The sequence below is a fragment of the Lepisma saccharinum genome, chromosome 15 (genome assembly GCF_977018435.1).
Source record: "Lepisma saccharinum chromosome 15, izLepSacc3.1, whole genome shotgun sequence".
Classification (NCBI taxonomy): domain Eukaryota; kingdom Metazoa; phylum Arthropoda; class Insecta; order Zygentoma; family Lepismatidae; genus Lepisma; species Lepisma saccharinum.
In genome coordinates, this window is record NC_139243.1 from 28,538,865 (window position 1) to 28,566,321 (window position 27,457).

General features: G+C 38.0%; 1 protein-coding gene across 2 annotated transcripts in view; it reads right to left on the reverse strand.

Moving 5' to 3' along the window:
• Positions 1-27,457, reverse strand: part of LOC145999438 (glycine receptor subunit beta-type 4-like) — a 258,162-nt gene that overhangs the window by 12,193 nt on the left and 218,512 nt on the right. Inside the window, exons 9-10 of one of the 2 annotated variants that reach the window (XM_083136399.1) lie at positions 18,153-18,200; positions 1,296-1,452 (exon numbers count right to left, since the gene is read on the reverse strand). In XM_083136399.1, coding sequence (XP_082992525.1) covers positions 1,296-1,452; positions 18,153-18,200 — 205 coding nt within the window. The remainder of the gene's footprint in view (positions 1-1,295; positions 1,453-18,152; positions 18,201-27,457) is intronic. The other variant, XM_083136400.1, reaches the window with a different exon arrangement.

A 27,457-nucleotide genomic window follows, 5' to 3' on the forward strand; every position in this document is an offset into this window, starting at 1 on the left:
TTCTGTCAGTGTTGTTGACACTAAAAATAAGAACTACAAGTCAAAATATTGAAAAAAAGCTTTGCCGTAAAGTTATACAGTAGATAATTAAATAATATAAATTAAGAAATGTAAAATAAATGAAGAATCCATCCACAAATTCTGATAAAACCAACTCTGGCACTAAACAATGAGAAGAATTGCCATTCGACAAATTGTTGTGACTTTATAATGGATGAATAGTTCACTCACCGCGTGAAGTGAGAATTATATATGCAAGATGTTTAGCAGACTTTGAAATACGTTAAGGATGTGTACTAGAGCATTTGAAATGTTGATTTAAGCGTTTAAAAATAGACTGCGGTTGTTTCCTAAAGCCTTAAAAACGTGGGAGGGAGGGGTTAATTCACGCCACTTCCCGTCTTTCCACCCCTCTCACAACGCCACAGTAACCTGGATCGCTCCCAGTTGTACACACGTTCATACGAGAGCAATCTTACACACATATGGCGAGTTGCCCATTGAAATCAAGTTTTGGCTCGTCCCATTAAACAAAATTACATACAGTAATCAACTTAAGGTGAATAGGTTTCGCCTTAAACCGGAGAGAGGAAATTAATTCACGTGGGGGATAATCCGGACATTGCTTTCGACGCTGAACTAAACACCAACTAGAATCAATTATATATGTAGTAAATTACTGCTTATCAAATCATGTATTCACTTATATAAGTAGCGTAGGCAGAGGAATGAACTTTAAACTAAATTAAATTACATTGGATTTCGAGTAAGGTGCCATCTGGACATTTTTATTAGAGGCTGCTATTTCATCATATATACACAATGCATATGGAAGGAAGTTCATGAACTGAAATTGTCTGTACCCTACAAGAAAGACGTACAGAATGTGGATTTGTCCAGTAGTAGTTCTCCCTCTCGTTCAAAGGGAAAATACTGGTGGTGTTTATTCATTTGTAGGAAATCGCAGACCTTTTCAATGATTACATGGTAGACACTGAGCTGGATGCCTTGTTTCTTTCATAAGTATTTATACAGGTTGCGGAAAGAAGATCTGATGGTTTGTAAGTAAAAATAACGAACTTATTACACAACATTTGTACATGGTTATGTATTCAACAGATTGGGGTACATGTGCCATTTAACATGCAGTAAAAAAATCTTTACAACAAAGGCGCATGCGCATGGAGCATGGTGGGAGGAGCTTGCTGTCGATGGACTCGCACCGAAGCTGTACATAAGATCTATATCTAGAAACGTTCCGAAAACAAGCTGATGGTGGTTCTTTTACCCCTTACCTCTCCGTCCAATCGCTTCTTGAGCCTCCACGTGGTCTCGTAGCGGATGCCGTAGAGAACGACACAGTACTCGAAGAGCGCCAGAAAGACGAAAGCGATGCAAGCGATCACCCAAATCTCGATGGGCTTTATGCCTTCGGACTCCGGCGTCGTTTGCCTGCAAGAGACAGGAATAGCTGAGATGTGATGTGAAAAATGTGACACTCAGATGAGACCCCTTCCACGCTGGGATTTAGAGCAGGAAGGGTTCTGCTTTGGGCGGACCTCTGAAGGGAAGCTCACACACCTAGGTAGCAACTGCGTGCTTCCAGGATGCATGCCATTCATGTTTAAACCACGCAAAATGAAATGAAAACAGAAAATAATAAAAAAACACACACTCACATGATGGACAAGCGGTGTAAAGGTATTAATATATTTAACGTTTTGTTCACTGAGATCTGGTTTCGAAACTACGAACGCTGGTAAAACAGCATCTTCTATCCTGTATGTATGCAACCAGGTGACAGATTAAAATTTAGTATTGGCAGTTATATTTTACGTTGGAAAACAATATTTTTAGTATTCTACTGACTTCGTAATCACCTAATACAAGGTCTACCCTCTTGCTAAAGCAGAAAATTAGTTCCATATGTGCGGATGGGGCTACCCGCTTGTGTAGTAGTAACGACGTTGCTTTGTAATCAAGAGATAGCTGGTTCGATACGCGATGCAGGATCATAGGAGTTCGGATCCCACTTTAAACTGTAGGTCCAATCCCGATTAGCCTTTCCGTGCATGACGTGGGCTTATAAACAAAACTGAATATGTGTGGATGGTAATGCATGATCTAATAATTTATATCACGCAACTTCACCTTGTCGGTGTGTCTGTTAGCATGATAATATTTCCAAAACCATTATCCTCCATAGTATACTTTTCGAGAGAAAAAATAAACACAGTGGCAACCATGAATCTACAATATATTGCTGCATATATACAGGATAAACTTTGTGTTTTTGAGTGCTTTTAGCTTCTAAATAAGGCCTCAACGAGTTAAATGTTAGTAACATGAATTGTTTATGTGCACTTTGTACGTTGCTGCTGCTTTATGGCGACATGCTGCATACAATATACCAATGATAAGGATTGGTAAGATATTGGAATAGGGAAGTTTCCAAAACAAGATACCTGTCACATTTTGTTTCCCTTTTCGGTATGACTTCATATGACCGGCCCCCTCTCCGATTTTCTTCATATTTGACATACTCACTAATTGAGGCCTCCTAATCATGAATCTGAAGTTGAAATTTGTCGGAAACGTCTAGAAATTGCAAACCATTGACGCTAGCCTCACGAACCATTGTCGCTAGCCCCACGAACCATTGGCGTGTGGTTAGGTTACTTTCGGTTAGGTTAGGCAAACATAGTTAAAATTTCGTGTCGTGGTAGTATCAGGAATATATATATTTGCTTGTGAAACAAAAATTTTCGCGGAAATCGATGGTTTCCATTTCGAAAACTAACGCCTTATTTTCGCTTATTTTGCAATTTCCAGACGTTTCCGACAAATTTTAACTTCAGATTCGTGATTAGGAGGCCTCAATTAGTGAGTATGCCAAGTATGAAGAAAATCGAAGAGGGGTCTGGTCATCTCAAGTCGTTCCCCCTTTTCGATATTTAATCTGAATTATTGTTTGAATGTAAACAAAACACTTCTTAAAACAAACTAAAAAAAAATGAAGTTTTTGATTGATTGAGTTTATGTTTTAAGTCCCTTCTATACACAATAAGGCTAACCGAGACTGGACCTACAGTCTAAAGTGGGATGCGAACCAGTATGTGCCTCAACCGGGTATCGAAGCCGGGACCACTTGATTACACGGGGACATGGACAGAAATGTTTGCGTGGCCTCCCCGATAGTGCAGTGGTAGAGTCGTCGCTTTGTAAGCCAGTGACTTACTGATTAGCCTTACTGTGTATAAAGTGGACTTAAAACATCAAATAAATAAACAATCAATAAGAATTTTTTGCAGGGGTGGTCGAGTAAATGATAAAAGTTGAATAGTAGAAAAATCATAAGTATTATTAGCACGGTCATAAATGTTATTATACAATAATAAATATTATAAACTAACAAAAATAAATGTTTTTCGAAATAATAATGATAATTATTATTATTATATAAATGGGAACCACCAAACAAGTTAATACCAGCACAACTATTTTCAATTATTTCTTTTGCACTTTAGGCAGCATCTGAAATGCATTTTGATATTAACTTTTGCACGACTCGTTCAAGAAGCGTTTAATTATTACAGATTGATTGATTGACTTCTTGTTATGAGTCCACTTTATGCGCAGTAAGGCTAATCGGGACTGGACCTACAGTTTAAAGTGGGATCCGAACAACTGTGCCCTGTGCCTCCCACGGGTATTGAACCCGGAACCCGTTGATTACAAGGCAACAACGCTAACACTGCGCCATCGGGAAGGCCGTAATTATTAGAGAAATTTTTGTTCATAAAGTCTGTTGTGTGACCTCTCGCTTACAACTGTAATTATTAGAATTTTTGAAAACTGTGGAACCATTTGTTCTTTGGATGAAATGATAGAATATAACCTTGTTTCTGTTTTCACTCAATTTTTTCGGTCCAATGCATTTTTCCTTTGATTTTTCTGTTCGAATACTAACTAAATGAACTTTATTTCTGTTCTTAACAATGAGAGTAACAAACTTTCGGCTTTCTTGTATCTTTAAATAAATGTTGTCAATTTCAGGGGGGTCCACCGACCTGTTCGACACCCCCTCCCGACGCCCATGCAAGGCGACGACGCTACCACTGCGCCATCGTGGAAGCCCTATGAAGTTTTTGAATGTGAAAAAAAAAAACATCTGGTAGATGAATGCAAGAAAATGATGAAACGTACATTCCAATTCCCTACATTCTCAACCGAGACGAGACTGAGACCTTCACTTGTTTCGGCGCCCTCAAGGAAGCATAAAGGAAACAGAAGGATAAAATAATAAGGACGATAGGAGTACAGAGAAAGCGTTCGATAGAAAGTTATCACTGGCGAGGAGTTTCAATGTGGTGACTGAGAAAATAAATACGTTTTTTCGTGCTTAATTTAAATACGGTCCTGTAATCTTTTCTCCCGGATCAATTTAAATACGATCGAGGAATATTTTTTCGGGAACAAATTAAATACGGTCCTGGAACCTTTTTCCAATGAAACGATACGCAACGTGGACCGAATTTAAATTGTGCTATAAAAACTGTACCCGTCCTGCAGCGGATCCCAATGGAACCCAGTAGGAGGGATTGGAGATAGTGCACATTAATTTATTCATAAGAACGCTCAGCTGTTGATATTCTATCATTTTAATCGAGATTAATAGGTTTCTAATTCATTATCGAGAGGTGAATTAATCAAACGGAAAGTGCAGAGGGAGGGGGAGGTAGATGAGTCATGGATGACTCATTCTCACGTGGGAGCTTGGAATTAATGGTTTTCCATTAGTGCACAATATATACTATTATGTATCCCGTTTTTACCCTAACCTAAACCTATTGTTGTATTTTATATATGTGTTACAGCCGGATATGAGTCATGGATGATTTATGCCGTCGAGAGAGTTTGGTTTTTTATTAGTGTGCAAAATATACTATTATATAACATGGTTCCGGCCTATTCTAACCTAATTCTTGTACTTTATATACGCGCTACAGCTGAATATGAGTCACGGATGATGATTCATAGAAGACGTTGAGCTTGGTCTTAATGGTTTTCCATTAATGCACAATAGATAATATTATGGAACCCGGTTCCGGCGTATTCTAACCCAAGAAACCTGGTTCCGGCCTATTCTAAGGCTCTTTATGCTTTTCTTATACGCGAGGATGAGTCAAGGCTGATTCATGCACTCGTGGGAACTTGAAGTTAATGCGTTTTATTCACTAACGAGGAGACGGTTCCGGCCTATTCTAAGCCGATTTTTAGATATATATGCGAGGTTTGCACTTGTTGAACGGGCGGCCATTTTGGCGTCGGTGGTGAGTCACATTTGTTATAATTGAGGAGCTCGAAGGGTCCTGGGTAGAGGCTAGAAAATATTAACCAATGCGAGAAGGTTTTAATGAATGAATCAACCAGTCAGAGAAGAGCATTGAAAAAAATATTCATATTGAGGGTCCTTTTGTCTAAGAATCTATAAATAATGAGCGGAAGACGATGCGGTCCAAGAGAGATCTCAAGTGTTTGGCTTGAAAGACATGTTGAATTTACTGTGTCTGTGTTGTTGCAGTGCAACTAAAGGTTTTTTCACTTGGTAGGTATCTTTTTGTGTACTATTCTTTATTTCAAGTTTTTTTTACTGCTGTGGAAACATAGTTTAAACGTTTTTACATTATTTTTGAAAACATTATACAAACAATACTAGAAAATAACACTAACAATATGTATTGTTATTGTTCCAGGTTCTGTCTCTCTCTCACTGAATTCAACGAACGAACAGAATTGATTCCTGCCCCAGGGCCAATGTCAGTGCGGTGAGTAATGCCGAATCCCTTTTAAACAATTTTACCCTTGGATTTTACACTTCTCCAGCATATTACAACTTTGCGAGAGGGTAGTTTTCCTCGACGGTTACCCATATTCTGATCCGACCTTGTTTTGTGAGACTGCTCGCAATATACTGCATCAAATTGGGGCGGGAGAATCTCATTTTTCGGTAGTTGGAGAAAGGGACAGTTATATCAGGCGCTTTGCCATGCTAGGGCGGGAGGTTTCCATTGATATCCCGACACAGTTAGTCGGGGACCCCCAATCTTTTGTCACTGCGATGTTTTTTTTTTTAATATACAAAAAATATTAGAAAATAACACTAACAATATGAATTGTTTTTGTTGCAGGTTTTTTTCTGAGAAGCAGTCGTGAAGTACTCTGCAAATAACTGAAAGGCCGATAATTATTCGATTGGGAGAAACGAATAGTGAAAACTGACGTTATTGAGCTGGTCACCAAGGAGGTGAGTGATTTGGTGTTTACCTGTCTATGTTTCTTCGATTATATTGATAAGGATTGTGTGCTGGAGGCTTTGAAAAAGTATACATTTACAAGTACATTACATGCTGGGGCTGTTATTCAAATGAAGGCAACCAACTAGCCCACGATTGCGTTATTAAACTATTTTACGAGTGCGAGGATGTGTGCCGTAAAGATGAAGTTCAACTCTCCGATTGTTTTATAATTTGTCAAGAGGAATGCGGAGTGAATGAATTCCAGAATTGCGTAGAGTGGATGTGCGAGAGAATTCAGTGTTATTTGCAGGATCCGGACAATACAAGCCTTATATATATATATATATTTTTTATCTTGCTAACCATGAAGATGTAGCTGATGATTTGAAGGTGCAGGAGGAATCGACAGGATACAGAGACTTTTACAGGGTATTGTGTGAAATTTCAAATAAAAACTCTTATAGCGCCTATACGTGAAGCGGAACTTGCCCAGGGTTAACAAACAATATTTGTAAATATCTAAAGTGAAAATGGCGGAATATATTATTGATGCGCAAGGTTTAATGTACAATAATAAATTTATATTGCGTGAGATATGTGTTAGTTGTACAAATTTGGATACTGTGTATTATGCTCTTGTAAGTGTGCCAAAATATTTCAAAGGCAATAATGAATACCAATGGGTGAAAGAAAATATTCATGCATTATGGTACGATACTCCTCTGAAATGTGAAGTGTACTATGTTCGTAGTGCAATTAGAAATTTGAACTGTCAAGGTGCAAATAATATTGTAGATATACAAAGTTCAAATTGTCCTTCGCTTAGAAATTTGTATTTGTTTCAAGGAAGATAGTGTAAGTATCATTCTGATACTTCGCCTCCATCTGAACAAGGTTGTGATTTCAGAAATGTACAAAGACTTGTATCTTGGTACAATACTAAAATTACCAATATGTAATGTATTCTAGTGCAAATAATAAAAGAATTGTGAACAAATAATTGTTATCTATGTTGTTATTTAGACTTATAGGCTTTTTTGCAAGTGTTACTGGTTTTCTTGAGTGTTTGACTTAATATCAGGTCGTATCTGTTATATCATACGAGGCTTATTTTTACTACAATCACTATATATCACAGAGGGCTAAAATCCACTTATTGAAGATTAAACCTCAGGGTGTAAAGGGGACTCTTAACATGTTGATTGGTTAATCACACGAACCTTACAGAGAATTTTACTGATCATAAGTCCAGACGCCAGAGCCTTATTAGCCTGCAAGAAGCACTTACAGGGAGTACTACGAGGAAACGAAGTTGATTTTTGAGTGCTTCACTATAAGATTACCAGTTACACAAGCATTATTTGCTATTCCAAGTAGATGCATTCGCCAGAAGCAAATACTACACAACACTAACTAGACTACGATTTGTACTATATCAGGAGCTAAATGTAGCAAGAAATCTGATTGTTTTTGAGCAGATTTTCCTATGTTAGTAGCCTTTTGCAAAAGACCGATGATAACATTTTAAAAATTGTAACAGCCCAGACAGGGACTCGAACCCTGGACCGATAGGTTAAAAGCCTAATGCTATACCAACTAAGCTATCCGGGCACACGGTCTACACGTTGAAAGTTGGTTATGTTAAGAAATATCCAAGTGATCAACAGTATACAAGTTTCATGTTTATGAAAGGAAAATGTAAGATTGACATTAATAATCATTACTCCAAAAGCATAGAATACACGGTTCACAAAAATCCCCTGAACAAGTGGTGGACATCAGTAGCCTTAGGGAGCCTTTACCCAGGGGGAAATTTTTCCACCAGTTGTCCGTGCCTTGAGTCTCCATTGGTAGTTCTCGCGGTCATTGCTGAAAGTTTTTTTTTTCTCTCATCTAAAGGGCATTACGCCCTGACTCTATTATGATTTTTTGAATGGTGCTTTAATTTGTAGTGGTTAGCGTGTGTCGCCAATATTTTATTTTGGAAAGTTGCACGCGGCCACTGATAGTCGATACTTCTGTGAAAAAATATATATCTATAAAAAGCAAGAAATAAGTTATGTATCCGGGAGGGCTACGATGCGACTGCAACACTGAATTACAAAGTTATCGGGTAAAATGAAAGCTGGATTTTTTTTATAAGGTACTTTATGATGTTTGGGGGTATAAAGCTGCTCCCTCTTGTAATCTGATACCAAATTGTTACATTGGAGTGTGATGAGAAGAGCGTTCAATCTAAAGATGTCATCATTGCCAATGAGAATTGTAAGTAATATTTTTAATATTGTATTTGTGGTGGTTTATTTACTTTTTAAATACATTTTTAGTAACTCAATACCATTTTTTTAATGAAACAAATTGTTTCTACACACGAAATTTTTATTTTCACAAACTAATCTACTACAAAGTATGTAATACATATAGCTTCTTTTCGTTTGTTACATATCAGAAAATACTATTCTACTAAAAGTACCGTTATACTAACGTTTTTTTTATCTCAAATATAATTTCATAACAATGGTGATATCCAGTCTGCCTGTTTTTCTGTTTCACTGTTCACTCAAGATTGTGGTATCCATGTTCACATTTTACTCAAGTACACTGAGGCTAGTGAACCCCCAGCTTGTACGATGCACTGCTCATTGATTAGGCTCTCAGAGCATCCACACTGCGAAAAAAGTCAAGAAAACACATTTGTAATTTTTTCCCTCACTATGCTGTCATTCTTTTTCAAATCTTTCCCAAAGAAAGATAGATAGTATGCCATAGTTCGGTTCCTGCTTCACATTGGACAAGGAATAACTATTCTGGTTATATACATACAGTTCAGTTTAAAAAAACACTTGGGTTTTCACCAAAACTGTTAAAGTATGTTCCGTGGCAGGTCGGGTCAATATACAGTCCAGTCCAAATTATTCTAGACTCCAAATCACACAAATACAGACGTATTGAAAGTTTATTTTTTTTCGGTAACATATTGTCTGTACCAGTCCAACAAAGCTTTCAGATAGAACACTTACTTGATGTACTGTCATGGCAATGCTTATGGTATCCATTTTGCAGACGAATTCAATGAATATAAATTCTCGTCTCACGACGAGATGCTGCCTTCTTTGTAGTCTGATGTTGAGTTGTTCTCGCCTTGGGTTGATGCACAAACAGGAACAACGTGCTGAATGAAACTGTAGTGGTGTAGAAACTGTCCGTACAGGTGAGCGTTTCTCAGAGCACAAGCTATTTTTCTCAGGCGGTGGTTCTTCACACAGCAGCTATTGGCAGGGAAACTTAGTAGAGCTGATTTAGGGCATCCAAGCTGTTCCAAGTTAATCACAGTGCAGTGAAGTAAGGTAGAAACGAAATTGTACTTTTCTGCACCAAAGGAATAAATGGCTGAGGCATTCTCGGTACAGCGGGATAAAATAGTGGACAAATTGAAAAAATTCACTTCCCAGCTTGCCAAGAGAGGCCGTGCATATTTTGAGATTCCCATAAATTTTCATTTTGTATTCTCATATCAAGATCATCCCATACGCACGGTGGTTCTAATACCCATGATTGCAAACAATTAGAATCTGGATCCAAAACCACTATTTCTTTTAGAATATATTTTTCATGATTATCTCGAAATTCTATAAAATCGATAACGGCTCTCATATTCTGATCCGACTTTGTGGCTGACATTCACTCAACTGAAGGGATATTTGCTATAATCAAAATATACGTCACACTAAGACCCCCGTGATATCAGTTTCAATGGTTGGTAAAAAATATAGATATACAGAACAGGTTATGCACAATACATAGGAAAAGTTGGTTATTTTAGAGTTTCTTTCTTATTTAGAACCAGGTAAAGTTTCCTAAATATATACCGGTAAGATAGAGTATTCTTGTTCTTGCATGTTTTTGATGTAATGCATTCAGCATTGAGGCTTGGTGATTCCTAGAGTCACTTTATGTATGAGCTTAAAAATTTCGAAGTCAGATAACCCACAACCATCTGTCAGAGTATAATATTTCAGTGTGTGAAGTATTTACATCCCGTACGGTAAGGAGACATAGTCCTCCAATTTTCGACGTTTCGTGTGAACTGCTTGGTGAGTTTTTTGTTCCTTTTCCGAGACTACCTCAAAATTAGCTTTACGTTTAATTTTTCAAGGGTTTTCAACCACTCTCTTTCAATTTCTCCTTAAACAAATTGCTTGAAATAGTCAAAATTAATTTGCAATTGTGGCCTGTAGTTCATGGTAATACCACACACTTCAATGACATGTTTCTCATCGTTTCCATCATATTTGTTTTCCATTATATATGTATATTTCTTGGGTCCACCACCAAGAAAACATGAGATTTCATACGGGTCTTTAATCTCATCGGTCAGATTACCGAGAAAGGAACCTGTAGGTAACAGCGTTTCACCCTGCGTTTCAACATAGAATACAGAGTCAGTGTCCACGTAATGGATAGATTCTTTTACTCGATCCACGAATGAATATAAATGCATTCTTCCATAAGCAGTGATATATATATATACTGAGACAAGGACATTGGACAATACTAGCGGCGAATTGGCCATTTCCAAGTCTACAAAGTTTACTAACAAGCATTTTTCAGAAATAGGGACACCATTTTTACTCAAATTGTGGATTGAATAGAATATCATACAATTTATTTTCTGTATTGACAAAAACTGACTTAGTTTTTAAAAAGGTTTCTCCGAACTTCCCGTAGAGGCTGTTAAGGAGTATTTTGGATATGTAACGCAGCCCAGCATTGTATCTAATTTCTTCCATGACAAGCTGAAAACCCTCATGTTAGAAATAGTCTCGAATATACTTGTCTTTGTCATGTTCTGTGCTGCAAGCGGAAGGATATCCTGAGGATTGTTGTTTCAGTCTAAGAAAATCATCTACGTATTCTCTGAACACATTATCTGATTCTTGTGCTGAAGGAAAATCCCATACTTCATAAATTTTTAGTATTTTGTACCCTTTCTCACCAGCCAACTTGAGTTCTTCTGATACCCATGTGCCATGTATGTTTGTTTTTCTGTGTGTGGGCACTCTTCCTGATTCTCACTTTGTGAACATGCACGGCAGAGAGCAAACATTAACTTGCTATTGCACGCCATGCCAAGCACGGGTAAGTATAAGTCTTCAGGCGGGAGAACATCGCACTTTACTACCCCGAATATGTTCTCCAGTGATGGAAACTCGGAGGAGTAAATCACAGGTTTGCCCGTAGGCATCTTTCGCTGTTTTATCATGGCTGTGTACAGGGAAACAACATCTAAAAGTTTCATACATGAATGCTCGCCATCTTGGCGTTCGTATAGGGCCCTGAAAAGTTCTGTACGACCGCCATTGAAGGCCTGTTTAGGGAAAAGAGGGGAGTCAAGATAGTAGCAGTTCTCACCAATATATTTGCGTAGTTCCGGATTAGTTTTGATTTCGTCATGGAACTCACATTCCCATTTTTCAATTACCGTGTACCCCATTTGCTCCAGCAACGCTTTTCTTTTTACTGTGTGTTCGTACAGTGAAAGTAACACCCCATGAAACTGTACACAGTTTTAGTCTCTTCATGGAGCCCGTCCAGCTTGTAACGCCCTACTTTCGCTTCCCCAAGATTGCCAGCATGCCGCAATGTGTTGGTATACTCTAACCATTTCAGCCATTTCAACGAAATTAATGAATAAGTATCCTGGCCCAGGAATCTCATCGGTGGTATCTTGATAAGCGTGTTTTCTTTTAGAAATTTAGCCCTGAATATCAATGAGGATTGAATTGAATTGAATTGAATTCCCAACAATTGTTCAATTAAATTTGAAAATTTAATACACGTAGCTGCAAGGATTTCAACATCACTGATACAATACTGCCGCAACTCTTGTGGAAAATAAATATTTTCACAGCCTGAACAGTTTCTTCATGACACTTGTGAATTTCTTCGCATTATTTTGTGGACTTAGCATCCAAATCATAAAAGCAAATATCAGAGTATAAGCCCACATAATGTTGGTTCTCAGGTGTAGAGAAAAGATAGGGAAAGTCACCTTTACGCAGTTTATCCCCGAGTCCCAGACTTGTAGGCAATTCTTTTAATTTCATTAACATGAAATTTAACGAATCACGGAAAATAATTTTCTTGCCCACACTTATTTCAATAATATTACGTCCTCTCATAATTACTGAAGGCCTAATAATTTCTTTAGTGATCAAATAATTCAGTACAAAATGTGCATCGTATGTGCAATGCATACAATTTTCTCCAACCCTTCTTTTGGTGTTTGAATATAATGCATAAATTCCTCAATGTTGGGGAAAATATGCATACGAGGGCCGAACGTTTCGCAGGAATCTGCATCAGAGTCTTTGCAAGCGTGACAAGTCTGTTTGGCAACAGCCAGATTCACTTCGTGTTTCTGTGCATCTTCTTCGCCAACCAACATACATTCAAAATCATAAAAAATATACAGAAATTTAGGAATTGGATCTACTTTATAACATTTGTGTGTAGGGTCGACGAAAGCATTACAGCTTTTGCAAAAGAATTCTTCACCTTTCTGTTCTGATTTAGGCTTTCTCATGTTCACTACTTTGCAACAGATTGTGTACTGGTGCACTGTTTCACACACACTGGATTTTCTGCCTTCCGTACGTAAATGATTCTTGAAACATTTTCCGGACAGAAACGTTCGATTACATGCTTCACATTTTCGTGAGACAGAGTTAGTGTTTTCCTCTAAATGACTACCTTCACATTTGGAACAATGCAATGTACACCCACTATGTTCATATTTGTTTTATACCATATTTGGCATTTGGGGCAGTAGTACATTTTCACCATACGTCTTGGAACAGAATCGACTATGTCAAAGTGTTCGTTATATTACAAGAATTTGATTTCTTTAGGGGCGAACTGAGTGGACCGAATCACCTCGTAGTCCCTTTCCCCGTCTTTCTTCGCAAAATCTACAATCTGGTACTCGGGCCCAATATGATTCTGAAACTTCATAATGTCTTCCACTGTACAGCCAATGGAAGGGTCGACGCCAGCCTCGTGACACAAGCGCATAGCGGCCTCCCTGAATTTATTGTCATATTTTCGAAAAATATCAATTTGTTTAGTATCGCTGTCAATTTTAGCCTTGCGAAGTGCAATTGCCCGTGGTAAGCACAAACTATTATCGTTATTAATTACGGTGAGAGTCTGATTAGAATTATTCACTGACAGTAACGGAGCATACTTTCTATAAAGAGGAAACTTGTTCTACCCTCTTCCACGTCGCGGTTCCACAATATGCGCCGTGCATTTAATGGTATTCTCTACAAAGAAAGACTCGTTACTAATGATCACTTTCGCAACATAATGCTGGATAATGTCCGTATTTAGCGCTGAAAGGCACCGCCAAGGGATATAAAAATCCCTGTCGTTACCTCCCGCAGAAATAATAACACCAACTTGACTTTCGGGTACAACATCATAAAAAACCCTTCCCATCAGGAACTGTAACATTGAACTGACAATAGATTGGGTGTCCCCGACTACCTGTGTCGGGATATCAATGGAAACTTCCCGCACTAGCATGGCAAAGCGCATGAAATATCTTTCCCTTTATCCAACCTTAGAAAAATGAGGTTCGCCGCCCCAATTTGATTTAGTATATTGTGAGCAGTCTCACAAAACAAGGTCGAATCAAAATATTGGTAATCGTCGAAGATAACTACCCTCTCGTAAAAGTTGTAATATACCTTAATAATATCAGCTGGAGAAGTTTAAAATTCCAGGGTAAAATTGTTTAAAAGGGATTCGGCAGTACTCACCGCACTGACATTGGCCCTGGAGCTGGAAGCCATTCTTCGTTCGTTCGTTGAATTCAGAGTGACAGAACCTGGAACAATAACAATACATATTGTTAGTGTTATTTTTTAGTATTCTTTGTATAATATTTTCAAAAATAATGTAAAAACGTTTAAACTTTGTTTCCACGGCAGTGAAAAACAACTTGATATAAAGAATAGTACACAAAAATGATACTTACCAAGTTAGAAAGCCTTTAGTGGCACTGCAACAACACAGACACCATAAAGGCAGCACGTCTTTCAAGCCAAACACTTGAGAACCCTCTCGGACCGCTTCGTCTTCCGCTCATTATTTATAGATTCTTAGACAAAAGGCCCCTCAATATGAATATTATTTTTCATTGTTCTTCTCTGATTGGATGATTCATATATTAAAACCTTCTCTCATTGGTTAATATTTTCTAGCCTCTACCCTGGACTCTTCGAGCTCTTCAATTATACCAAATATGACTCAAGATCGACGCCAAAATGGCCGCCCGTGACGTCATAACCAACTGCAAACCTCGCATAAATAGCCAAAAATTGGCTTAGAATAGGCCGGAACCGTCTCCTCGTTCGTGAATAAAACGCATTAACTTCAAGTTCCCACGAGTGCATGAATCAGCCTTGACTCATCCTCGCGTATAAGAAAAGCATAAAGAGCCTTAGAATAGGCCGGAACCAGGTTTCTTGGGTTAGAATAGTCCGGAACCGGGTTCCATAATAGTATCTTTTGTGCACTAATGGAAAACCATTAAGACCAAGCTCAACGTCTGTATGAATCATCATCGGTGACTCATATCCAGCTGTAGCGCATATATAAAGTACAAGAATTAGGTTAGAATAGGCCGGAACCATGTTATATAATAGTATATTTTGCATACGAATGGAAAACCAAGCTCCCTCGACGGCATAAATCATCCATGACTCATATCCGGCTATTAACGCATATATAAAATACAACAATAGGTTTAGGTTAGGGTAAAAATGGGATACAATTATTGTGCACTAATGGAAAACCATTAATTCCAAGCTCCCACGTGCGCATGAGTCATCTATGACTCATCTACCTTCCCCTACCCCTACACTTTCTGCTTGATTAATTAACAATAGCGTCACACCTCGATAATGAATTAAAACCCCATTAATGTCAATTAAAATGACAGAATAACAATAGCCGAGCGTCGTTATGAATAAAGTAATGTCCACTATCTCCAATCCCTCCTACTGAACCCATTAAAATTTATGGGATCCTGGACCTTTAACAACACTGGATAGCACATCGCGCCGGGAGTCTCGGGTTCGAAACCCACCATGGCATGGATGTTTGTAAGTGTCCATTCATCAATTTCATCATAACGTCACTAGTGTTCATCTTCGCGATTTGTCAAAGTGTCAGAAAAGAAAAGTAAAATAAAATCGAACAATTAATCAGACGAACGAGTCTGAACTCAAAAGGACCTAGTTTTGAATCCCGGGTAAGGTATTGTATGAAGGTGTGCTTGTCACATGTTCTCTTTCTTCATTATTCATCTTCATTGACACGATTAAATTAGAGCTGAAGGAAAACAATATACTATTGCTAAAAAAGTGCTCAAAAAAACAGAAGATGATGCAGGTTAAACTTGCTTGCTTTAAATAACTAATGTATATGTGTTCGAAGTTTTTTAACCTGAGAAATACTCACACATACATCAAGTAAAGTATAGTAGAGATGAGACCGTCTAATTGGTGCTCTATCAGAATAAACCGATTATAACACATCAACATATGTCGACTAAAATCTCGTCAATTTAATCGATCTTATACTTCTATGAATATTTTAAGTTCTTAACGTACACACCTCCATCTAGTTATTGTTACTGTAAGTTAAGAGATAAAATTTGTGTTCTTAGTAATGTTTGGTAAAATATCACCTGAGTACCAGCTGAGAGTTGCCAACTTTACAATAATTATGTTGCTATAGAAGGCGAAACATATCGAATTTAAAAAAATACTGCTTCTCACAAAATAGTGCAGTAAATCTATACATTTTAAGAAGAATATTAGGTCAGGAATGGAAATTTTGCAGAAATGCTTCTTTTCTTTATTTTCTAATGAACATACTAAAATTCCGTAAGATCCAATTTGTGTCACTGCCGCCATGTTGGGAAATGGCAATCATATTTAAAATGGCCGTCAGTTTGGTGTTTCTTTCCTCTTGACAGGAGGGATTTGCCACTAGGCTATCTTAGACTATAAAGTCAAAGGTAGCGCACAAAAATTAAATACTGAAGGAGCTGAAGTGACAACGACCATCAACTTTCAAGAATGTTTAAGGGATTTACATTTGACCGAAGCAAAGCATAAAGTGAATTCTGCTACCGACTATTTAAAACTTATTCGTGAAAAATATTTTACAGTGCTTTTCCCAAATCTTGACATTGCTCTGGAAATTTCTGTGAGATTTTACCATCAAATGCCAGTGGAGAGTGGTCATCCAGTGCTCTATAAAGAACTACCTGATTGCCCGGCGTTGCCCGGGTATTTATTTATACCAATCTTCTATTAGACAGGAAAATAATGAATTCTAACTATAGTGTAAAATGAACTTGGAATTGAACGGCATTGGGAGTGTCAGTATTCATCTTAGCGTCCCAGAAAACTATGGATTCCACACTAATATCGGTCATTTTCGATTATTTTTACATGTAACTCCTTCCCACCCCACCGCTAGGGGTGCAAGGGGTGTCTGACCCCCACAGTATTTCTTTCCAGATTGCAAGTGATACGTGTACCAAGTTTGGTTGAAATTGCTCTAGGCCTTCGAGAGTTATGCAGTAACAAACATACACACACACACACACACATACATCCATTTTAATATATTAGATGAAATATTAGAACTGCCCTCAGAAATTATGCATCGGATAGCAAACTTTCTAGTTTTGTATTATTGACAGCAAGGGCTGATGTCTTGAAAGAAATTAACTTTGAGTCTCTCATTCATCAGCTGGTTACCATGAAAGCCAAAAGGATAGTTTTACGAGAGTTAAATGTAAGTGTATTGTTTTATCGAAGTTTAATTAATAAATTTTAATCAGATGTGTCCATGTTTTAAATTTAAAAGTGTTATTAATACAGTGAATGCAAGTAGTAAAAGGGATGTACTATGATAACAAAACTCTGATAATAATGATGATGATGTCAGCAGATCCTAAAACAAAGGATAGCTTAGGGACCTAAATTTTATAAATCGTCCTCTTGTTTTGATTCACAGTTCGTTAGCTTTTGCAGATATGGGAAACTATTTTCACGTTATGAGGCATATCACATCATATTTCATGAGATTTTGAAATTGGCAGGAAGACCTAGATTATTTTGATTTATTGTTGCATTTTATAATTATTTACAATTTTTATCTTAACTAAGTAAATGTGGGCAATATCTATGAAGTAACACATTATACACGTTTGTCTTATAAATATACTTCATGTAAATGTATAGCAGGGGTTAGACTAGACTTGAGGTTAGTTTGAGAGTTGCATATAATTTCTCTCAACGGATTAGATTATCTGAACACGATTTTGTAATAACGATTTAAGTACGTAGTTCAATTATACTGCGAGAGCAGTATGATGGCGCAGTGATTTCGTCGTTGCCTTGTAATCAAGAAGTTCCGCGTTCGATACCCGGTGGAGGCACATAGTGGTTAGGATTCCACTTTAAACTGTAGGTCCAGTTCCAATTAGCCTTACTGTGCATAAAGTGGACTTAAACACTAATTCAAACATACAAGCAAAGCAATTCATCAAATATGATTGGTCACAACTTTGAAATTAATTTGTTAAGGAGCGGAATGGGAGGAGGAAGTTTACTAGGGGGTCAGTTGGTAAACACATCAGGAACATGCATAAAAAGCCTTTTATTTAATATGAAAATTAGTAGCTACAAATGTTAATGTCGAGGGCAACGCTAGATGATGTCACGAAATGTTGAGCGGTCAAAGATAAAATGCAGCACCATGACTTACCAGGTATTGGTCTCAGGAGATGAGGCTCTGTTTACGCGAACTGGTACACTATTGAAGCAGGAAAAGAAAAACTTAAAAAAGTCTACGTGCATAAGACATGTTGAATTTGCTTCGATTGTATTCTTTTATGATACTTGGGCCATTCGGAATTGATTGAGACTGTGCCCCGTATGCCTACATGCTGCAAAGGAGAACGGAAGTGAAGGTGGTGTGTAACAGCGGTGACCATGGACTGTATGCCGCCAGAGTTTCACTTGCCGAGCTGCACACAGCGCCACGTGGCAGGCATTTGTTTCTGGTAGTGAGAGTTGTGGACAAGTAAGCTGCTGTCAAGTGGAGGTGTATGGTATCAGCATTGAAGGTCAAAGGTAGACCACGTGGTTTCTATGAAAAGAAGGTGTACCAACAGCTATGATTCACAATCAGTTCACACAGTCAGTGCTCGAGAAATTTTCTTCAAGGCTAGGCGCCAGGAAATGATATATTTACATCCGGTTTTCTGCACTAAACTAATCCTGTAGGCTATCACTGGGTTCATAAATTTGTTAGCATTTATCTAAATAAATGCAATTACATTATTTTAAAAAAAAACATTGTTAATTTGCTGAAAACATCTGAGAACTGATCTACAATTTGTGGGATCATTTGTTGGTGTTTGACTGATTGCAAAACAGTTGCTTTATGAGGTACAACAGAAGCAGGGCATTTTTATTAGAAAACCTCTTGTACATGAGTGTAAGAATGAGTAGTAAAATACTCTTCAGCAATGCACACGCACTGCTCCAATGAATACGCCATGCTGAATCAATTTTAAAAAAACAGGCACAGTAGCGGCGAAAGTGAGCGAAGAGAATTCAATGTAACCAGGGGCAGCCTAGGATTCTCTCAAGAGTCCTATTTCGGCACAAAATCTTGATATAAGATTTTTGACGTAAATGTATAGCCAATACTTAGACATATTTTGCATGCGACTGTTGGCAATATTTCGACCTGCTAGTGTTGCCATATACGGAGATATGTTCAAAAATGGCGCTTTTCACTCAATCCATAAAATAGCCAGTCAAAAATTCATCAAATGTTCCACATGACCAATATTTGTCGCAAATGACAGACCGACATGGCATCAGTCATCAAATGTCTAATCATGACCCTTCGAACATTTCTTACATATTTTTCGTACTCAGAAGTTCATTTCTGGAAAAAAATTGAATGCTGCTTTCCGTCAGTTATGAATTTATATAATTTTTTGTACGGAGTGAACCGAATTTTAAGCATTGAAAAATATCTCAATGAATGAGACATTATAATGCAGAAAACCCGGTGTAAATATCTCTTACGGTTTTCATGATATACATTTCCAAAGTTTGGGTTGTGCGACTTTTGAAACACTCTGTATAAGATGCTGAGCATCACGGTATTCAAAACATCGCTATTTTATTTTAGAAAGCACAGGAAATGGGGTGTTGCGGGACAAAGGGTAAGAAATTGTTACTGACTCTATGGAATGTTCACAACGTTGATAAAAGAAAAAAATCATTTGTCAACTTACGCTCTATTGCAATTTGAACTTAGAATCATCAAAATTTCGTACATATTACAGCAAAAGATCACAGTCGCCAGGCTGAAATTTTTAGTCGCCATGGCGACCGGGATTTTTTGAGCCCTGGTTATAAGCAGTGCAACTGTGTTCCGCTTGGTGGCAGATTTCACAGCCGCAGGGGCGTCGCCACCGAGTGGGCGAGGATGCCCTCTAGCCCACCTCAAAATAGTCTCAGGCTACCCGTCTGCCCTTCCAAATAGAATGAATACATGATATATATATATATATATATATATATATATATATATATATATATATATCAGTTAGATAACGAAAGTAAGAAGGTGGTTAATAATAGTATAATGCACACAAAGCGACCTTAACAATGACTAAGTTAAATCGATTTCACTTCAAAAGTGAATAACGTTTATAGATTCTCCATTAGGTTGGTTTCCTTTCATTAAGGTGCGAAAGATGTTAACGTGCGCCAAAATGATCAAAATAAAGTTCCAACACATGAAAGAGCAATGAGAAAACCTACAAAGATAGGATAAAAATATTGAATAAATTTGATCAAAATTGTTATTCCAGAATTCTTTTTACTTTTCCTGTAACTGTGACTAAATGAGTTTTGGTAAATTAAATCCTTTTTTTATGTTATCAGTTGAATTTATTTTCCCCATTATTACGTTTGCAAGCTTTGTCTTGTAAAAGCCTACAAAAGCTTTTCTTTAACCGAGGAAAGCTTATTTTGCTTTATTTCTATAATATTATTTTTTTAAAGAAAATACAGGAAATTTATATGTCAAATTTTTAACACTAATAACAATTTCAGTCAAAATATTTGTAATAATTGCATTATAAGTATGAATTTGAGCCACGAACAAGAATGCTCAAGTACAGCACAACGTTCATGAAACGTCGCTCCACTTTGAAATATTCCTAGGGCCGGTCCTGGACATGACCACCGAACAAGAGCCCACTTAAATATACTAGTATTTTATGCAGCCTTGAGCCCATCCCAAGAAAAAATTCTGGCGACGCCACTGCAGTGCAATGTCAAGAAAGGAGCCTTCACAGTCACATGCCTGTCGTTCATTTCTATATCAGACACCAGCTGATTGATGCCAGAGGTTCGAGATGAACGACGACGTCCACGGCTGGTTTCTTCTTTCCACAGGAACCACGTGGTCTACCTTTGACCTTCAGTGCTGATACCATACACATCCACTTGACAGCAGCTTACTTGTCCACAACTCTCACTACGTTGTCAGAAACAAATGCCTGCCACGTGGCGCTGTGTGCAGCTAGGAAAGTGAAACTCAGGCGGCCCACACTTCAAGGTCACCGCTCTTACACACCACCCTCACTTCCATCCTCCTTTGTTGCATGTAGGCACACGGGGCACAGTCTCAATCAATTTTGAACGGCCTAAATATTTAGCATTTTTATTAAAACTTGCAAGTAGGTCTTTGGTATGTTAGTGTTATTACTACCATAACTGTAAATATTTATTGTTATGGACACGTGGAAGCACAATACTTATTCATCATTATGCAAAATGTGTACAAATTTATGAAAGAATCTTCGTGCACAAATAATATGCAAATATCCTACAGAAATTTTTCAAACCTCACAAACAATGAGGAATTGGTTAAATTTGCCTGTATTTGATTCTAAAAGATAAGACAAGAAATTGTGTTATCAAGCGACGTGGCCATTATATTGACTTAATGGTTTAGTGGAAAGTAGTATCCTGTTCACGAAGTAAGTTTTCACTAACACTAAGAGTCCGTTGAGGAAAGTTAAAAGCACTCGCAGACTTACGAATACACAACTTGTATTTATTTATACACTTGCATAGAAATGTATCAAATTACAATAATTCCTTGGGTTTATCTTGACTTTAGTTCTTTCTTATATCACCCACATTCACTTATTTAAGTTACTCAATACAAATAATTATATGTTTCTAAAGAAGATTAATGTTTGATGTAGCCTAGCTTTCAGTTCGGTTGATTGGTTTACTTTATTTTACTTGGTTTTTCTGTCGCTTTTGGCTAATTGCGAAGATGAGGATGATTGGTGATTAGATTGATTACGGACCAATCAAGAACATATGTAACCTCCACGGCTAGGTGGTTAGGATTAGCACATCGCTCTGGAACGTCAGACGCCGGAGAATCGACTCCCGGTCGCGTATTTCACATATGCACATTGAAATAGAGATTGGGGGCGTGGTTTGTAATGGAGAAGTTTCTGGTTGGTTGGTCTATTTTTTTTCTTTATTGATTACTTCTATGGCGTGCCTTACAATTGATTACAGGCTTGAACTTGTTGAATGATTTAAACCACTTATATTTTCCTTTCCCATCTATTAGCTACTTTTTATACATTGCTTTGATCTTTTCTACACCTCTCTGTTATAGTTTACTTTCACTAAATCGATACTTATCCTCCAGCGACTTATTTATATTCTTTCACCTTGTGCTGCCATCTACTTTTCTTTTTTGAAACTCAACTCTTTTCATCTTGTGTTGTTTCCAGTATGTACTGTAATATCTGGTTTGTAACAACTTTTTACAAAACAAATAGCCGCGCGCTTAAGGTTTTGGCGCAACTCAAGGATTTGACAGATTTTTAAAGTAAGAATTAAAAATATTCCTTGTTTGCATCTGACGAAAAGCTGAAAATGACCCAATATATTAAATCATTGTATAAGAATTTTCATCCAACATTTTAAAAATTATTGCCGCTTTTATTTCCAATAAGAAAGTCTATTCGCTTTTCGAGTATTGATTACTATCCGATTGCGTTGCATTTTTCCCACTAGATGGTTCTGCTTGTAGTCTGTGGTGTACAGAAAGTGTTCGCACAAGTCAATGAAATAAATGCCAGTGACCTATCCTATATCATTGAGGCAGTCTGCTAGCCAATAGGGAGCATTCATACACCGCCCCCAATCTCTATTTCAATGTGCACATGTGAAATACGCCTCCCGGTCTGGACATAGGTGTTAGTTATGAATGCTCCTTCACCAATTTCAGCATATATTTACTAATCCTCATCGTCGCGATTAGCCAAAAGTGGCGCTAAGAATCACATACATATAGGGACGAAAGGACACGAGACCGACAGAGGATTTTAGTAGTCGTGAGTCCAGACACCAGAGCCTCGGTAGTCTGCAAACTGTGGTCCAGGGTATACTATGTGATAGGGAGGTTGACATTTGGGTGTCTTTGGAAGGGTCACAAGACAGAATAAAAGATTGAGAGCTAAGCACTTTAACACTAGAAGCCATGCTTTATCTCATCATACAATGGAACGTTGAAGCTGATATTTTCTGAGTTTTCCTAAAATACTTCCTAGTTTACTGTGACAAATTTTCATTTCTCTATGTTAATTATTAAAATAAATAATCATACCTAAAACAGCCAATAAGGGTCATGTTGACCCTCATAAGAAAAATGATCGATTTTCAAGTGGATGTCTGTTTTTGCATTCCCAATGACTTATTTTTTTTCCTCGGCATGGGGAAACATGCATCTCTTATCGTGAAGACTCAGAGGAGAAAAAGAAAACGTGGCCTTGTTTTGATGAGTCATAGCGACAGGACTTTCCACAGCAGTGTTCGTGCAGCTTTCGACCAGTGTGCAAGCGTCTTTCCGTGTAAACGATGAAGAGAGGGGTGAGTGTACAGGAGTTCCTTGCCCTCCTGGAGCAGTTAGATTCAGATAAGAGTGGTGACGACAGCAACGATGAAGATTTTCGTGTTTCTAATGTGAGCTTACAGAATGCATCGTCCTCTGTCACAGTGATGCCGAGGAAAATTCCGGTAATGTGACTTCCCTTGGTATGAGCGGGCAAGGACTTTCACGCAGACGTGGGCGTGGGCATGGATGAGGCAACAACATGCCAACTCATTCTGCTGGTGACGAACGGTACACGTCAGGTGGCTACGAAAACGTGAGTGTGGACCAAACTCCTCATCAACAGATCTACCTGATCCAAACCTCGAATTGACACCCGCAGGACAGCCTGAGGATGCAGAGGGAAGAGATAACCAAAACTAACCAAATACAGACGCTGGGCACACACCAATCAGGAGATCGAATAGACTTAGGAAACCTCCTGATAGATATGGTGAGACAAGCACTTAAAACAAAAAGAGACTCCAGGAGGAGATGATAGACGCATGATAAGAGGAAGAAGAATAATTTGTATTTTTTAGCATGTTATTGATTGGTTGTCATAGTAACAGTGTGTAAGATGTACATGAATGGCTTCCATGCATTAAATTTATGTTTACTTTGAACCTACGTATTTTGTATGTCTTGTGTATGTATAGAGATAAGAAATCACACACACACACACAACAAGGCTTACACTCATCATCCAGTGGTATTGTTTGGACCCCGATGAACTTTAGCAGCACCGCTTCCACCAAAGGTCGCACGCCAACTCGTAATATTGTGGCAATTCCAAGTGGACCAACGCCTTTTGCTCGTCGTAACGTTGGGTCAAATCCTGCTTCAGCCTGGCGTTTGATGGTGAATGAATCAATGGTGAAAAACATTCAAACATGCACAGTTGCCGAGGCACGACGTCGTCTTGGAGATGACAGTAACTGGAATGTCACTCTGGAGGATCTGGATGCATTTCTCGCCCTCCTGTATACCCGTGGTGCAGTAGGTCATTCAAAACTTTGTGCAGATGATTTGTGGAACAATAATTGGGGACCACCTGTGTTCAAAGAAACAATGTCAGGCAATGGGTCCCTTGAAATCATGCGGTATCTCAGATTCGACGTCCGAAGCAGCAGATCAGAGCTCCTGGCCACTCTGACAGCTCTCGCTTCTGACATTTGGTACAAGCTGAAGGAAAACTGTTATTTGTGCTATAGTCCTGGACCAGAAATAACCGTTGATGGACACTTGGCACCATGTAAGTCAAGATGAAGATTTATCCAATACATGGCGAATAAGCCGGACAAGGTTGGCATCAAGTTATGGTTAGCAGTTGATGTAAAATCCAAATATGTCTTGAATGGCTATTCGTAACTGGGCGGATGAAGAGCGACCAAATAATGTATAACTTTGGGAGAGTGTGGTGCTGAAATTACTGACCACTGCGTCACTACTGACAACTTTTTTACTTCTGTCAAACTTGCAGATGAACTTTCTGTGAAGAAAACCATAATTGTTGGGAAAATGCGTCTGAACAAGCCAGAATTGCACGTGACACTTCAACGCCACGATATTCATCTCTTGCATTGAGGAATGGAAACAACACACTCACGATATGTAGGTGCAAGAACAGAAATAATGTCGTGATTCTTAGCACCATGCGCACGGATGTGTCTGTAGACGAAAGTGGAAAGAAGAAGCTGAACACCGTCATTACTACAATGGCAATAAATGTAGCGTAGATGTGGCAGACCAGATGCTGAGGAAATACAATACAGGATGTGTAACTGTTCACGTATTTTACAACGTCCTTGACATTTCCGCACTCAATGCTTGGATACTTTTCAAGGAATCATCAGGCTCCACAACTTCACGCGGATGATATATTCTTGCGCTGGTGCTTTACGCAACAGATGCCCTACAATTGTTCCAGTACACACCACAAAACGAAAGAAGTGTGCCTTTCAACTATGCAAGGGACAAAATAAGACTTCTGCCAGCGTTGAGGGATGCCAGAAACCAATTTGTGGAAAATGTGTTGCTGTCACTGTCAAGTGTGCATATTTTTCAACTTGTGCTGATGTCTGACGAACTTTGAAACATATTGTGTTCATTCATAGGTTATGTTCATGTGTAACCTCAGTTTGAAATATGTTGTGTGCTAACTTGTGCTGATGTCTAACGAACTTTGGAACATATTGTGTGTTCATTCATAGTTTATTTTCATGTGTAACCTCACTTTGAAACATATTAGGTGCTAATTTGTAATATATGTTGAGTCATATCGCACTTTTTTGCTCTCTTATAACTTGTACTCACGCAAAAGCACATTGTGAAACAGGTTAAATATTATATTTTGTCATTTCAACATCATTAATCATTAAAAAATCATTTACTACGTATTAAAAGGCTTGAATTTCCTGAGCGTCAAGTTGACCCCCAACGACGGTTTTAGGTTAGTCTAAAATCCGGCTGTTCTAGTTTTAAGTAACCTGCCTCAAAACATGAGAACGTTTAGAAATGTGAGAAAGTTAATCCATATTTCAGGGAAGCTGTGGTGTAATCGCTACGGCTCTGATTGGAGTCTAGAGACTGGGTTCGATTCCCAGTGTTGCTGAATTGAATTTGTTCGAATTGTTGTTTTAAGTCCACTTTATGCACAGATAGGCTAATTGTGACTGCACCTACAGTTTAAAGTAAGATCCAAACTAAAGCGCAATATACCTCCACTGGGCATCGCATCCGGACCCCAAGATTACAAGGCGAAGATGTTACCACTACACCATCGGAGATACAACGGGTTGAATGATTTCAGGTGGAAATTCAGAAGAGTCAGCTGGAGGGTGGTGCTGATCACATAAAACACAGAAAATGGCCGGGATTGTGTCTAGATCTACCTCCACACAGAACGTATCCGTTATGCCTCCATGGCAAACAGCAGTGTTCTGGATATGAACACTCGTTTCATCACTATACCGGTAACATTTGTGGGTTTGAAACGTTTTTCTTACCCTGCAACAGTTTCTGAAATATGATACGAAAACGTCAAATTGAGCACCATTTTTTAATATGGTGCTTTTAGAACAGCTTCTATTCTATGGAAATTTTAATAAGTTCAGTATGATGGTAATTAGAATATTTATGCCAAATCCCGTTACTGTTCTGTTTCTACGTATCATTATTTTACTTTTGTTAATATTTGACGAACGTTTAGTGAACTAATACATTGATTCCAGAAATCAACATTATGGCAGGTAAAGATAAAAAACAAAGAAAGCCAGAGAGATAGATGGATATTCAGAATAAGAAAGAACGTAAGAGAAATGGATATAGGAACAGAGAAAGCGAAAAGGAGAAAGAGAACAAAGGAGTAAGTGAAGATACAAAGATAGAAGAAAGAGACAGAGGAGGAAAGTGATAAATACATGGAAACACCGAGGAAGAAAGAAGGAAGGATGAGAGAGAGAGAGAGAAAGAAAGACCAAGAGAATGAAATGGAAAGAAATACAATGGAAGAAAGAAAAATGTACAAAAAGAAGAGAGACGAAAATCCAGAGGTAGCAAGAGAAAAATACAGAATGATAAAGATGGATATACAGAATAACAAAGAAAGGAAGAAAAATATAAATCAGAAGGGAGGAAGTTAAACAAAGGAGGAACGGAACAAGGAAAAATAGAAAGAAAGAGACAGAGGAGCAGAGGAAGAAAGAAATTGATACACCGAGGATAAAAGAGGAAGAAAGAGAGAGGATGAGAAAAAGGAAGACCAAGAAAAATGGAGAGATAAAGTAAATGTTTAAGTAAAACAGTGCAAGAAAGAAGGAGAAGAGAAGAAGAATACTGCTGCTGTACTTTTTCAAAACCAAATATTTCGTGACAAAGTGAAAGTGTATAGATAATGATGCATATGGTGAGAGCTTAATTTGTTTGTAACACGTATTAACAATATAAATATCACAATACACCTTTCTTTGAAAATGTTGGCAGTTATGTCAACCATCTCTAGAAGCCTGTTGTAAAGTTGGCTTTTCCTAACTGGTAATCAAGTGCAGTGTTGCCACCTTAAAGACTGACGAAGA